Here is a 16458-nt window from a genome sequence, read left to right as displayed (position 1 = left end):
GAGCACAAAGAAAAAACAAGTATTTAGGCTGGGCACGGTGGCTCACGCCTGTAATCCCAGCACTTTGGGAGGCTGAGGCGGGTGGATCACGAGGTCAGGAGATCGAGACCATCCTGGCTAACATGGTGAAACCCCGTCTCTACTAAAAAAATAAAATTAAATTAAAATTAAAAAAAATTAAAAAATAAAATAAATTAGCCGGGCGTGGTGGCGGGCACCTGTAGTCCCAGCTACTCGGGAGTCTGAGGCAGGAGAATGCCGTGAACCCGGGAGACGGAGTTTGCAGTGAGCCGAGATCGCGCCACTGCACTCCAGCCTGGGCGACAGAGCGAGACTCTGACTCAAAAAAAAAAAGAAAACAAAAAGAATAAAGTATTTATAAGCAAAATCACTTCCTATTAAGAAAGTCCGAGTTTTATTTAGCATTGTATCTGAGGCACTAACAAGAGTAAGGAAGAAACCAAAGATAGAGGCCACATTAAATGTTAAGGAGTCTTACGATAATGAAAGCATGCAGCCTGTAACCAAACTTGAAAGTACGAAATGTCATATGTTTACAATACATAAAATATACTATAGGGACTTCTTATCAAAAGGAGATAGTCTGAATATCTGCAAAGACTTTCTAATATGAAGACTCTACTACCTGTTGTTCTGCTGCTTTTCCCAGTTCCAACCCAGAACTCTATGGGCAAAACTAACAATACAGAAAGCTTTTTTGGGCAAAGGAGCCTCTGAGGGAGTGTGATACCAGTCCTGAGAAACAAGTGAACTGGCCTAGTGTTTAACCAACATAATGCTACCAAAAGCCTGAAATCTTGCTATTGACATCTAACACTAGATTACATCAAGGAGACGATTCTCTTTAAGCCATAATTTCACAATTATATTTTTTATAAAATCACTGCTCTTCAGACAGTAAATTCACACTATACTACTGAATATTTTAAAGTGACTTTGGCTTCTTGGTAATGAAGGGACCAAAATAATGATTTTTAGAAATGAAAAGCAGATGTATTTGAGGTTAATTAAATGATTCAGTGATCTAACTATGTGTAACCCCAAAATAATTAATTCTGCCCAGACTGACAGGATAAACAAAAAAATTAGAAGCTTACATATAAAAAGATACTTTTAAAATTACAGACATCAAAAAAGAAAAAAGAGCTTTAGATATGTTGTAGTATTTCCTTAGAAGAGCCTTTTTGAAATGTACAGTTATGGCTGGGCACAGTGGTTCACACCTGTAATCCCAGCACTCTGGGCGGCCAAGGTGGGCAGATCACCCGAGGTCAGGGGTTCAAGACCAGCCTGGCCAACATGGAGAAACTTCATCTCTACGAAAAATACAAAAATTAGCCAAGTGTGGTGGTAAGTGCCTGTACTCCCAGCTACTCGGCAGGCTGAGGCACAAGAATTGCTTGAACCTGGGAGGCGGAGGTTGCAGTGAGCCAAGATCGTGCCACTGCACTCTAGCCTGGGTAACAGAGCAAGACTCTGTCTCAAAAAAAAAAAAAAAAAAAAAAAAAAGAAAGAAAAGAAAAGAAATGTACAATTATTACATTTATAACAAAGTAATAACTCCAGGAAAAAACAACATAAAAATTGGTATCATATTACATCAGCAGAATCTGTTTAATATCTTTAATAATTATATCATTTCTAAAGCTTTCCACAAAAGAGTATTACAGTTTTTTAACTTATTGGAAACATATCTAGGAAAAAAAAAAAAAAAAGTCAGCCTTAATACTGAAACTATAATACAAATTTTAAATTATGGACACATACCATAAAACACAATGAACATTTTATTTAAATAAAAAGAAAAGATTTCACTAAGCAATAAACCCAACATATTTCTTTTCTCTCCATATCTACATCCAATGGTGATATTTTATAGGCTAGTTTCTAAACAGATGCAAATTTTTACAAAGTGGTGAAAGCCATGTTTTGCTCAGGAATACTATGGTTCACATACCATACAGGTTATTTTACAGCAGATACTAGTTTGCCAAGCTTCAGATGGCAAAATGCTAAGTTGTGAATTGAGTATTGTCCAGCTAGTTGTTTCTCCTTGCCCTAGAGACTCTGGCAGCATGACTTGAGAGACTGCCTTATTGCTGCCACTTCTCTTCTCATAGCTGAATCCACTATGGGAGAATATTCATGTCCTTAAGATGCAAGTCCGAGCAAAAATCCTCCCACAAATCCACTGGATATCACAATGTTCTGCTTGATAAATTCTGTTGCCTGAAACAAAGTTTAAACAAAAACACTCTTAATTATGCTACAACAGGGATGAACCTTGAAAACATTATGCAAAGTGAAATAAGGCAGACAATAAAGGACAAATATTACATAATTCTGCTCATATGAGCAGTCAGAAAGCAGAATACAGATCATTAAGAGCTAGGGAGAGAGGCAAACTGAAAATTAGTGTTTAATGGGCACAGAGTTTAGGATGATGAAAAAGTTCTGGAAATAGATAGTGATAATGATTGCAGAAAAATGTGAATATGCTTAATGCCACTGAACCGTACGCTTAAAAATGATTAAACTGGTAAATTTTTTTTTTTGTATATCTATTTTACCACAATAAAAAGATGCACATTAAAAAAAAAAAATTCTGGCCGGGCGCGGTGGCTCACGCCTGTAATCCCAGCACTTTGGGAGGCCGAGGCGGGCGGATCACAAGGTCAGGAGATCGAGACCACGGTGAAACCCCGTCTCTACTAAAAATACAAAAAAAAAAATTAGCCGGGCGCGGTTGTGGGCGCCTGTAGTCCCACCTACTCGGGAGGCTGAGGCAGGAGAATGGCGTGAACCCGGGAGGCGGAGCTTGCAGTGAGCCGAGATCGCGCCACTGCACTCCAGCCTGGGCGACAGAGCGAGACTCCGTCTCAAAAAAAAAAAAAAAAAAAAAAAATCTTACTGAATCCAGAGCCAAGTAGCAGTTTCAGCTATTTTCCTCAATTCAACAAATATTCAGCCAAAATTCCTGTGCACCTACTACTGTAGGTGTCAAACAGCATGCAAGATCCCAGAAATGTCCCTGACTAATTGAAGGAGCCTAGAGAACACAGTCATGCCCAGTAAGCTCCTTGGCTATTGAGATAAGTACATGGGCAGCAATAATCTCACAAGTAAAAAGAAATCTACCAGTAAAGTAGATATAAATGGCCCATCATCAAGTTATTCACACAGATTATTTAATAAATTGTCACGGCAGGCACAATGGTATTTATTAATAGTCCATTTAGCCAACAGAAAAAAAACATACAGGATCAAAACCAAAACAAATCACTTTGGTAAAATGTTTAACCAGAATAAAATCATGAGGAAGCCATCAGACAAAGCCAGACTGTGGGATATTCTGCCCAGAGGCATCAAAAACGTCAGTGCCATGAAAGATGGGGGAATAAAATTAACAGATGAAAGGACTATTTAAGACTAAATGAGACTTCATAGACATGATAACCGAAAACAATATATAATTTTTTTGGGGGGGCGGGTGGGAACAGGGTTTCATTCTGTCAGTCAGGCTGGAGTGCAGTGGCACAATCATGTCTCACTTATAGCCTCAAGCAATCCTCCCACCTCAGCCTCCCAAGTAGCTGGGACGACAGGCGCATGATACCACGTTCTAATTTTTGTATTTTCTATAGAGACAAGGTCTCTCTCTGTTACCAGGCCAATCTCAAACTCCTAGGCTCAAGAGATCCTCCTGCCTCAGTCTCCCAAAGTGCTGGGATTACAGGAGTGAACTACTACACCTGGCATATAATTCTTAATTGGGGGGAAAAAAAAGCCATAAAAGATATTTTGTAGAAAAATATTAATATGAACTATATACTAGAAAATACTGGCTGGGTGTGGTGGCTCACACCTGTAATGCCCAGCACATTGGAAGGCTGAGGCAGGCAGGCTGCTTGAGCCCAGGAGTTTGGGACCAGCCTAGCAACACGGCAAAACCTTGTCTCTACAAAAATATAAAAAGTAGCTGGGCATGCACCTGTAGTCCCAGCTACTTGAGAGGCTGAGGTGGGAGGATTACTTGAGCCCAGGTGGTGGAGGCTGCAGTGAGCTGTGATCACACCATTGCACTCCAGCCTGGGTGACAGAGCAAGACCCTGTCTCAAAAAAACAAACAAAAAAAGGAAATACTATTGTCTCATGTTACATTTTTTTTTTTCTGGATTAATAATGGCATTTGGTCAGGCATGGGGGCTCATGCCTGTGATCCTAGCACTCTGGGAGGCCGAGGCAGGACTGCTTGAGCCCATGAGTTCGAGACCTGTGCAACATAGCAAGACCTTGTCTCTACTAAAACTTTAAAAATTAGCTGGGCATGGTCACGCACACCTATAGTCCCAGCTACTTGGGAGGCTGAGGTGGGAGGATCATTTGAGCCGGGGGGTCAAGGCTGTAGTGAGCCACGATGATGCCACTGCACTCCAGCCTAAGCAACACAGTGAGATAGAATGAGACCAGTCTCAAAAAATAAATAAATAAATAAATAAATAAATAAATAAATGGTGGCCAGGCGCGGTGGCTCACGCCTGTAATCCCAACACTTTGAGAGACTGAGGCAGGCGGATCACGAGGTCAGGAGTTCGAGGCCAGCCTGGCCAACATGGTGAAACTCCATCTCTACTAAAGATACAAAAAATTAGTTGGGCGTGGTGGCACGTGCCTGTAATTCCAGCTACTCAGGAGGCTGGGGTAGGAGAATTTTGAACCCAGGAGGTGGAGGTTGCAGTGAGCCAAGATCACGCCACTGCACTCCAGTGTGGGCTACAGGGTGAGATCCCGTCTCAAAAAAGAAAAGAAAAAAAAAAAAGTTTCTGAAGTGGCAGGTCCCACGTAGTTAAAAAAAAAAAAAAAAAACGGGGGGTACTTACAGTTGTGTAAGAGAATATCTGTACTCTTAGAAGATATATACTGAAGTATTTAGGGATGAAAAGTTATGACATCTTAGTTTGGAAAAAAAAATTATCTTGTGTGTGTCACCCACACCCAGATAAAGTAAACATGGCAAATCATGAACAATTTGGTGAATAGATGAAGGGTATTTAGATATTCACTGTATTTGTCTTTCAACTTTTTAACTGGTTTGAGTTTTTTCGAACCAAAAAGTTGATGGAGGTAAAATGATAAAACAAAAACAAAGGCAAGGAAGTATTCAATTCCATTTTAAACAGAGTACAAAAGAAAAGGGCCAAATTACACATGAAAACATTAATAAAATATATTAGTCATATTAATAAAACATATACATTTTCAAACTATCCTACCTCAAAAAAAAATGTGTACTTTTAAGTTTTACTACACCTGTACATGTCCATTTATAAAGGCAGAGGAAGTATGTTGAAAAGAATGTTCTTAGTTTTTCAACAAGATCAAAGCGAGCTAGAGATGGGCAGGGGAATCTATATTAACCACCAAAAAAAAATAATAATAATAATGACTGATTTAAGTAGAGGTGTGATCTCAAATTTTACTTAACACTCTAGATATATAACCAAAAACACCATTTTTTAAAAAGACAGTAATTCCCCCTGGTCACATTTTCTGCTAAGGGACACCCATTAACCAAAAAAAGGAAAAAAGAAAAAAAAAAGTCAAAATTATATATCATCTTACTTCTTCAATTAAATTGTTGATTTCAGGTGCTGCTTTGTTCGCTCGTTTCTTAATCTGTCTTTTTGCTTTATTTACATCTTTTTCAACTCTCTTCCAGTCAATCTGCACATAGCCACTATGACTAGCAATCTGCAAAAAATATAATAAAAATTATCAATACTAAACCAACTAGGTTGTTGACTAATCTAATAGCCAAGAATATATAAACACTTAAGAGTTCTAGTAACCTATAAAACTTATCGCTAAGAAATTGTTTTTTATCCACTAGTTTATTCATTTAACAGACACTAGTGCCTACCCTATGCTAAGTACTGAATAAGGGAGACATACGCCCCTACCCTCAGAAAGCTTCAGGTCTGTTAGGGAAAACAGACATTAAGCATAAGTAAGTAACTAATTATTTAGATGTGATGTACAGTGCTTAGTACATGATGGGAAAATGATTCCAAAAGCTGTCTTTTAACTATACTATCATTCTGTCATACCTTTTGGAATAGGGAATTAGTTAAAAAGATACACAGATTATCTAGATTATATAGCTAGTTAAAAAATACCTTTTAATTAAATAGATCTTAATTATAAGGGATCATAAGCCAATCAGTTATTAGATCACTAAAGAAATTTAAGTAGCCTGCTAAGTATTTAAATAGCTCTCTTTACTTAAATTAAGAATACTTTCTGGTAATTGCTTTTGAAAGTAGAATATAAAACAAACTGTGCTCTACACAAGTTTCATGCTATAAATCCTTTTAACGAAACTATAGCTAAATGCCTATCATAAGAAAAATTATCATATGGTACTACTGAGAGACTGCAATATCTGAACAGGAACAACAGTGTGTGTGCAAAGCCAGTCCAGTAACTCATGCCTCCAAATAATAAAATAGCCATATATACCATTATAAATCACTTCTGTCAAGCTTATGCTTTGTCATTTTTTAGAGCATCACTTTTTTTTTTTTTTGCCATTTGCACCCTGAATGACTTTTAGCCATACAGAAAATACTTTAAATAATAAAAAGATCTGATTTTGCATAAACAGGTTGACTAGACATTCTAGGTTCTATTTTGTCTGTGAATGACTCCATAGAAGAATTTATTTATCTGCATTTCTTCTTGTATTTATTCATCCACTATCACTTCAAACTCCAGCCTCAGCAAAATAGTGGTGATCAAATCAAATGGCAAGTGAAGGCTTTTTCTGGTAGTATTTGATACAGCAATTTGAGTCACAGGCATGGAGGTGATGATGAACCTTAGGAAAAGGAGCCTTTTCTACATACAAATCGAAAAGACTTCTTACTGGCTTGCACTAAGTAATCAAAATAGTTGATTACTATGAAGCTTTTGCAGAATTTTATTTTTTGCTGAATCTTAACATTTCTTCTTAATCCAAAGCTTGTGAGAAATACAAAGATTTTATGTATGCATATGGCTTTATTTTTTGGTTAGAACAAAAATATTATCTAAGCCACCACTCATAATCAACTCCCAATTCAACTGTCATTTTTAAGACTTAACATTTTAATTTACAAAGTTCTTTTTAAAAAGCTAATCTTCATGCCATGAGTTAAACTGGTAGTGAAATTTTTAAAAAAGAAAAAAAAAAAATCTTAACTGTATTCCCTGGGTGAGACCCCTTATCCACCCTCCAATCGCGAGCAAATGAATAAAGGAAACCATTTATATGAGACAGATGAAACAAATTCTCACAAACAGCACTCTATACAGAAAATATTTTTACAGAGCCATTTGTCACTGATAATTAGTAAACCCAGTGTTATCTGAGATAAAGATTTTGTATAGTTTAAAGAATCCTCTACATTTTGGGGGAAAATGTCAAACAGCTGCAAGTAAAATGAAAAACCCTGAGATGCTAAAGATACTAACGTCTCTTTGGAAGAAGACTTCCTTAACACCTCCAAGCAGACAGAGCGTCTTCCCTCTGCTCTCTCAGCACTAAACACACCCTTCTAGCTCAGCACTGACCATATGGGCTGTGAATCTCTATATCCTTAGAGTCCCAACTAATGCCAGATGAATGAGACATAGTAAATAAATGATAACAAAGACAATGAATAAAGACTAAATCTCAAAAGCTGTATTAACCAACCTGGCTCAAATCATGACTCTCAGCAACAAAGTGGATGGGCTAGATTATCCCAAAGGGCCCAACCTACCATGTCTACTAACAAGAGAATTATTTTTGATGCTGGAGTGATCTACCATCACTGAACAAATTCCCTTGAGAATCTGTTCCCTTGCAGGGAAAATGCAAAACCTTGAGATGCTAAAGATATTAATGCCTTAAAAAAAAGAGAGAGAGAGAGAGATGAAGTCTCACTATGTTGCCCAGGCTGGTCCTGGACTCTTGGCCTCAAGCCATCCTCCTGCCTTGGTCTCCCAAAGTGCTGGGATTACAGTGAGCCACGGCACCCAGCTGAGATACACTTCTGATCAAACCGAAGAATACCAGTCTAAACTGAGCACCCTACTCCAGTGCAGAGATGACCAAGGACAAACAATCTGCCCCAAGTGGGGTTCAGGTACAACCAACTTAACCAACCAATACATACAGGACCCAATTCAGTCTTGTCCACACAAAATTCATCTGCAACTACAAGGAAATGCAAGCCAAAAGACTGGGGAGGGAATGGGGCAGTGATGACTGCTTTTTGAACATTTGACTTCCTATAACACTAAAATATTTAACGGGATTAGGTGAAGTACTTTCATTAGAATAAAAGCTTCCAAGTTAAAAAAATAAAATAAAAGCCGGGCGCGGTGGCTCACGCCTGTAATCCCAGCACTTCGGGAGGCCGAGGCGGGCGGATCATGAGGTCAGGAGATCGAGACCATCCTGGCTAACACAGTGAAACCCCGTCTCTACTAGAAAATACAAAAAATAAGCCAGGCGTGGTGGCGGGCGCCTGTAGTCCCAGCTACTCGGGAGGCTGAGGCAGGAGAATGGCGTGAACCCGGGAGGCGGAGCTTGCAGTGAGCCGAGATGGCGCCACTGCACTTCAGCCTGGGCTACAGAGCGAGACTCCGTCTCAAAAAAAAATAAAAAATAAAAAAAATAAAATTAAATTAAAAAATGCCAGGCCGAGTTCTGTGGCTCACGCCTGTCATCTTAGCACTTTGGGAGGCCGAGGCAAGCGGATTACCTGATGCCAGGAGTTCAGGAACAGCCTGGCCAACATGGTGAAACCCCGTCTCCACTAAAAATGCAAAAATTAGGCCGGGCGTGGTAGCGCATGCCTGTAATCCCAGCTACTTGGAAGGCTGAGGCAAAAGAATCGCTGGAACCCAGGAGGCAGAGACTGCAATGAGCCGATAACACACCACTGCACTCCAGCCTGGGCAACAGAGTGAGACACTGTCTCAAAATAATAATAATAATAATAATAATAATAATAATAATAATAGCAACAGAGGGGCTGGGCGTGGTGGTTCACCCCTGTACTCCTAGCACTTTGGGAGGCCAACGTGGGCAGAGCACTTGAGGCCAGGAGTTCGAGACCAGCCATGCCAACATGGTGAAACTATGTCAGTGAAACTAAAAATACAAAAAACTAGCTGGGCGTGGTGGCTCACACCTGTAATCATAGCTACTCAGGAGGCTGAGTTACAAGAATCAGGAGGTGGTTCTTGAACCCAGGAGGCAGAGGTTACAGTGAGCCGAGATCCCGCCACTGCATTCCAGCCTGGGTGACAGGGAGACTGTCTCAAAAATAAATAAATAAATAAATAAATAAATAATAATGCCAGAGGCCAGGCTCGGTTGCTCATGCCCATAATTTCAACACTTTGGGAGGGTGAAGCAGGCTGACTGCTTGAGCCCAGGAGTTTGAGACCAGTCTGGGCTATATGGCGAAATTCTGTCTCTACAAAAAATACAAAAATTAGCCAGGCATGGTGGCATGCACCTGTAGTCCCAGCTACTTGAGAGGCTGAAGTGGGAGGATCGTTTGAGCCTCAGGAGTTCAAGGCTGGAGTGACCCATGGTCACACCACTGCACTCCAGCCTGGGCCAGAGAGTGAGACTGCTTCCAGAAAAAAAAAAAAAAACCACACACCAGGCTTTCAGATAGATTCATGTCGGCCAGAAAGCTCTAAACAGGTAGATGGGGCTTTTTGCTTGTGAACTTCACCATATGCTGATCTAACCTGGCTGTTTCACTGCGAGAAATTCGCCCACCCCCAACTCCTTATCTTTAAATCATTTTTCTTGAACTGGTCAGATTTCCCAGAGAAGGGAAAGCCCCACACGTCCATATCGTTTAGAGCTTTCCATCAACTTTTAGAGCTCAATTCTTTTTTTTTTTTTTTTTTTTGAGACGGAGTCTCGCTCTGTCACCCAGGCTGGAGTGTGGTGGCTGGATCTCAGCTCACTGCAAGCTCCGCCTCCCGGGTTCACGCCATTCTCCTGCCTCAGCCTCCCGAGTAGCTGGGACTACAGGCACCCGCCACCTCGCCCGGCTAGTTTGTTTTTGTATTTTTTTAGTAGAGACGGGGTTTCACCGTGTTAGCCAGGATGGTCTCGATCTCCTGACCTCGTGATCCACCCGTCTCGGCCTCCCAAAGTGCTGGGATTACAGGCTTGAGCCACCGCGCCCGGCCAGAGCTCAATTCTTAAATATGAGCAGACAACCAAGGATCATCAGACATGGAGGAAGGCCTTTAACTTGAAAACTAGAAACCAAAATAAACAAGCAGGAAAAAGTGGGGGGAGGGGAAACAAAACACCTTAGACAAACAGGGACTTGGTAGGAAGAAGCTTAAAACACACACACACACACACACACACACAAAGAAGCTTGATCATTTACGTCCTCAGAGAGATTAAAAAAGATAATGCACAACTGAAAGAGCTCTTAATGGCCAAAGCTGGTAAAATTTGAGCAATAAAAGAGCATTAGATTATAAACCAAAGTATAAAATAAATATCCATGAGTCCATACTGATATAAATAAATGACTGAATAAATAAAAGAAGAGACAAACCTTCCAATAGACTATTTCTAAATAATTTATGTAGCTACTCTGCCTTCAGAAAGGTGGAGCATAATCACATTCCTGAAATGTGGGCTCTACACAGTGACTCCCTTCCAAAGAGTACAGTATGAGGCCAAGCGTGGTGGCTCATGCCTGTAATCCCAGCACTTCGGGAGGCCGAGGAGGGCGGATCACTTGAGGCCAAGAGTTCGAGACCAGCCTGGCCAACATGGTGAAACCCCGTCTCTACTGAAAATACAAAAATTAGCCAGACGGTGGTGTGCACCTGTAATTGGTGTGCGCCTGTAATTGCAATTACTCGGGAGGCTAAGGCATGAGAATCACTTGAACCTGGGAGACAGAGGCTGCCGTAAGCCGAGATCACGCCACTTGCACCCCAGCCTGGGCAACAGAGTGAAACTCTGTCTCAGAAAAAAAAACAAAAAACAAAAAACAAAGAGTACAGTATGAAAAGGGGGAAAAGCTGGTGGATCCTCTCATATGGGGATAAAAGGAATATTTTCTGGAAGGCTGCTTGACAATCAAGAGGCTTAAATATGTATATGTGTATGTATGTGTATACATATATATATATATATTTTTTTTTTTTTGAGACAGAGTTTCGCTCTTGTCACCCATGCTGGCATATAATGGCACGATCTCGGCTCACTGCAACCTCTGACTTCCAGGTTCAAGTGATGTTCCTGCCTCAGCCTCCCGAGTAGCTGGGATTACAGGCATGCACCACCATGCCTGGCTAATTTTGTACTTTTAGTAGAGATGGGGTTTCACCTTGTTGGCCAGGCTGGTCTCGAACTCCTGACCTCAGGTGATCCGCCCGCCTCGGCCTCCCAAAGTGCTGGGATTACAGGCGTGAGCCACCACGTCTGGCCTAAATATATTTTTGCTTTGTCTTAGACAAGTGTGCAAAGATGTATATAAATGGCTAGTCACTGCAGAGTTGTTTGTAAAGCTGAAAAAATAAACTGCTAGATGAACATTCTGTGTAGATGCTAAGAATTGCTTGTAGGACAGACTATTTGGATCAACACTCTGAACCTGCAGTCTATTAAGGCAGTCACTTCCAACTAGCATCTGGTGATTTAAGGAAAACTTTCACTCTCCGCCTCTTTCTAAGAACCTTCTATCTTCGAATTAGAGAAGACATTCAACTATACCATCTCTCACAAACCTTCCTGGTCTATAGATATGCAATTAAAATGGTTTCCAAGAATGTTAGTGCTCCAGTAATATGATGTGTTTCTAAAAGTCTTATTGAAGGGACTGTCTTCTAACCATTGCATTGGTTGAAACAATGGGTTAGGGGAGGACAAATCACACATAATAAATACATCCCACCAATCTCTTAAAAAAAAGTATCCAAATATTAGCCACTAAAAAATTTTTAAAAAGATACTGCTCACTGCATCCATGAAGGAAAAGCAAGGAACAGAATGCTAAAGTCACATTAAAAGAACAACAGCTGGGCGTGGTGGCTCACATCTGTAATCCCAGCACTTTGGGAGGCCAAGGTGGGTGGACTGCTCGAGCTCAGGAGTTCAAGACCAGCCTGGGCAACACAGCAAAACTCCATCTCTACTGAAAACACAAAAAATTAGCCAGGCATGGTGGCGCATGCCTGTAGTCCCAGCTACTTGAGAAGCTGGAGTGGAGAAATCACCTGAGCCTGGGAGGTCAAGGCTGTAGTGAGCCAAGATCACACCACTGCACTCCAGCCCGGGCAAACAGAGTGAGACTCTGTCTCAAAAAAAGAAAAAACAAAAAAACAAAAAATCTTGTTGAGGTTGAAGAAATCTCTCAGAAAACAGACCAACGAAAGTGGAAAACTGAAAAGATTATTAGTGTTCTGCCAAATCTAAGAAAGAAAGAAAAAAAAAAAGATTATTAGGCCAAGCACAGTGGCTCATGCCTGTAATCCCAACATTTTGGGAGGCCAAGGCAGGAGGATTGCTTGAGACCAGCCTGGGCAACACAGCAAGACCTCATCTCTATTTAAAAAAAAAACAAAAAATAAGTCTAAAACTGTAAAATAAATAAAGAAAGAAAAATTAGACAACTGGTCCAGGAGATACATTTAACGGGAACCACAGAAAAAAAGATGGGAAAATTAAACAGCGGGATATCACTAACTAAATAAATATAAAGAAAATTTCTCCAAACTGAAAGGGCCCCTTGAGTTTCCAGCACAGTGGATGAAAATAGGCCCAAAGAGGCCGGGTGCGGTGGCTCAAGCCTGTAATCCCAGCACTTTGGGAGGCCGAGACGGGTGGATCACGAGGTCAGGAGATCGAGACCATCCTGGCTAACACGGTGAAACCCCGTCTCTACTAAAAAAATACAAAAAACTAGCCGGGCGCGGTGGCGGGCGCCTGTAGTCCCAGCTACTCGGGAGGCTGAGGCAGGAGAATGGTGGGAACCCGGGAGGCGGAGCTTGCAGTGAGCTGAGATCCGGCCACAGCACTCCAGCCTGGGCGACAGAGCGAGACTCCGTCTCAAAAAAAAAAAAAAAAGAAAATAGGCCCAAAGGAAGGCACATCACTGGGAAAAATCAGAATACTGAGGACAAAAGAAAATCCCATAAGCATTTATTGAAAGGAAAAAAAAAAAAAAAACCCCACACATGTAAAGGTTCAGAAATTAGAATTACTGGCCAGGCGCGGTGGCTCAAGCCTGTAATCCCAGCACTTTGGGAGGCCGAGACGGGCGGATCACGAGGTCAGGAGATCGAGACCATCCTGGCTAACATGGTGAAACCCCGTCTCTACTGAAATATACAAAAAACTAGCCGGGCGAGGTGGTGGGCGCCTGTAGTCCCAGCTACTCGGGAGGCTGAGACAGGAGAATGGCGTGAACCCGGGAGGCGGAGCTTGCAGTGAGCTGAGATCCGCCACTGCACTCCAGCCTGGGAGACAGAGCGAGACTCCGTCTCAAAAAAAAAAAAAAAAAAAAGAAATTAGAATTACTTTAGACTTTTAACAGCATCACTGGAAGTCAGAAGACAATGGAGCAATATCTAAACCCAGCTATTAATAAATTATCAAACAAATGTGAGGATAAAATGAAGAAATTTTCAGACATGCAAAGTCTCAAAAACTATAGTTCCCATTCTCATTTTCTACGAAAGCTATTGGAGGATGTGTCCACCAAAATAAGAGACTACATCAAGACATAGGATAGGCCAGGTGCAGTGGCTCATGCCTGTAATCCCAACACTTCGGGAGGCCAAGGCGGGTGGAATGCTTGAGCCCAGGAGTTCGAGACCAGCCTAGGCAACATAGCAAGACCTATTATTCAAAAATACAAAAATTAGCTGGGCATGGTGGCACACGCCTGTAGTCCCAGCTACTTGGGAGGCTGAGGCAGGAGGATTCCCTTGAGCCCAGGAGGCAGAGTTTATAGTGAGTGAGACTGCACCACTGCACTCTAGCCTGGGCAACAGAGCAAGACTGTCTCAAAAAACAAACAAACAAACAAAAGACATAACATATAGGAAACAACCCAAAACAAAAACAAAGGGAATATCCAGAAGGTATTGAAGAGAGATCCCAGGGTAAGAGCTGTATACCAGGCCTAGAAAGCAAACAGGACAGATGACTCTGGGACCAAGTTGGCCCAGCAGGTTAAACTGATGAACTATTTGATACATATGACAATGAAAGATGATTTTCACAACTAGTAGTTGTCTAAAGAAATAATCCTGGGCCGGGCGTGGTGGCTCACACCTGTAATCCCAGCACTTTGGGAGGCCAAGGCAGGCAGATCACGGGGTCAGGAGATCAAGACCATCCTGGCTAACATGGTGAAACCCTGTCTCTACTAAAAAAATACAAAAAGTTAGCTGGGCATGATGGCGGGCGCCTGTAGTCCCAGCTACTCAGAAGGCTGAGGCAGGAGAATGGCGTGAACTCAGGAGGCGAAGCTTGCAGTGAGCTGAGATCGTGCCACTGCACTCCAGCCTGGGAGACAGAGCGAAAAAAAAAAAAAAAGAAAAAGAAAAATTCCTGGCCGGGCGCGGTGGCTCACATCTGTAATCCCAGCACTTTGAGAGGCCGAGGCTGGCAGATTGCCTGAGGTCAGGAGTTTGAGACCAGCCTGGCCGACATGGTGAAACCCCGTCTCTACTAAAAATACAAAACTTAGCCAGGCGCGGTGGCAGGCTCCTGTAAACCCAGCTACTCGGGAGGCTGAGGCAGGAAAATCGCTTGAACCCAGGGAGGCGGAGGTTGTAGTGAGCCAAGATTGTGCCAGTGCACTCTAGCCTGGGCGACAGAGCGAGACTCTGTCTCAAAACAACAACAAAAAATCCCAAACTTCCTAGTAAAAATAATGGCCAAAACCTTCCCAAATATGATTAAAGACATAAATTCACAGGTTCAAGAAGTTCAGTGAACTCTAAGTAATCAATCTCAGTGAACTCCATGTAATGAATGATCTAACACAATTATGAAAAAAGGGAAGTAACTACACTCAGACGATCGAGGGAGAGGGAAGAAAGTATTCAGGTACGTGAGACTGGGGGGAGAAGTGTAGGGAAAATAAAACAGTTCAATAAATGGCAGCTAAATTTTCCTATTCCATAATGGGAAGCCAATAGTTCACACCTAAAACTGAAAGATCAAGAAATGTCCAATTAACTTGTTTAGGGAAAAAGAGATAACTACCTTAAGAATCAGTTAAGAGTTCAAAGTGGATGTCTCAGGGGATGGAAAAACAGGGGTAGTGAGAGAGGTGGAGGATTACACTAACCTGTAACAAGCCTTGCACAACTACTTGGCCCTTTGAATTATAAGCATGTGTAACTCCAAAACATTAAAACGAAGAGATTGTGTACTTTAAGACGGCAGTGTAATAAATATCTATTGGAAAACACTTAATATTGTTGCTAGAAAAGCTTTAAGTTCTAAATAAACTATTATTTATCTTTAAATATAAGAAAGGTCACCAAAATACGAAAGTGGGCCTAAAGAATATTAGGCAATTAGCCTAAAAGCCATTTGTTACTTTATTTCCCCTTTCACTTTCCTTCTACTGAGTTTTCAAGGTTAGTCATATTTGTGGGAAAAACTGGTTTGATGCAGACAGATCCTATGTTGTTCTGCCTTAAAAACTTCAAAGAATGTGTGGACTAAATGCAGAAAAGTGGGAGGTGGCAATGACAAAATGTGGATTTGAATGGTGCATATTGAGTGAACTGAAATGGACTTCTGAAAAACTGACATGCAGAGTGGATTAAAATATACATTTCTCTCCATTCTGTGAACATTTTAGGAAACTCTGCTTCAGTCCAGTACCCTTTTACACTAACAGAAATGACAACTGAGTCTTCAAAATAGCTATGGAATAAAATATGCTCTTGATTCCATATAAAACCAAGTCAAAATCAGCTTAAGTAAAATTATCATCTGTGCTAATGCTGGCATATTCATCCAAAGAACTAAATTTAGGTATTAATCATGTTCTTTTTTACCTCTTACAACAAGTAATAAGCAATTATTCCTAATAATGTCACCAAGAGAAAGAAAACATATATTTTTTAAAAGGCTGCTCAGTGAACAACTCAAAATCTGTGCTTCATACATACAAATCCAGTCCCCTTGTACTTAAAGCAACTATACTAGTTATTACATGATCGATGGCTTAGGTGCTGAATTCAGATTTTGGTTGCTATGAACATCAATCATTTTTAATCTAGTACAACTGACAGTTCTCTGTATCTTTAAAAGTGTTGCTCACATTCATTCCCAGAGATTTTTAATTTTTGGATTTACTATATTTGATCTTCAAGGAACGATATTTT

General features: G+C 41.0%; 1 protein-coding gene across 1 annotated transcript in view; it reads right to left on the bottom strand.

Annotated features, from left to right (window-relative positions):
• Positions 1-1790: 1790 nt before the first annotated feature.
• The window catches only part of LOC105463454 (FUN14 domain containing 1), a 20601-nt gene continuing 5933 nt past the window's right edge, over positions 1791-16458 (bottom strand). Inside the window, exons 4-5 of the mRNA XM_071088351.1 lie at positions 5644-5772; positions 1791-2250 (exon numbers count right to left, since the gene is read on the bottom strand). Coding sequence (XP_070944452.1) covers positions 2173-2250; positions 5644-5772 — 207 coding nt within the window. The 3' untranslated portion in view covers positions 1791-2172. The remainder of the gene's footprint in view (positions 2251-5643; positions 5773-16458) is intronic.

This window comes from Macaca nemestrina, chromosome X (genome assembly GCF_043159975.1).
Source record: "Macaca nemestrina isolate mMacNem1 chromosome X, mMacNem.hap1, whole genome shotgun sequence".
In the NCBI taxonomy this organism is placed as follows: Eukaryota; Metazoa; Chordata; class Mammalia; order Primates; family Cercopithecidae; genus Macaca; species Macaca nemestrina.
The sequence above is the reverse complement of the archived record's forward strand: the minus strand, read 5'-3'. Positions and strand labels throughout refer to the sequence as shown.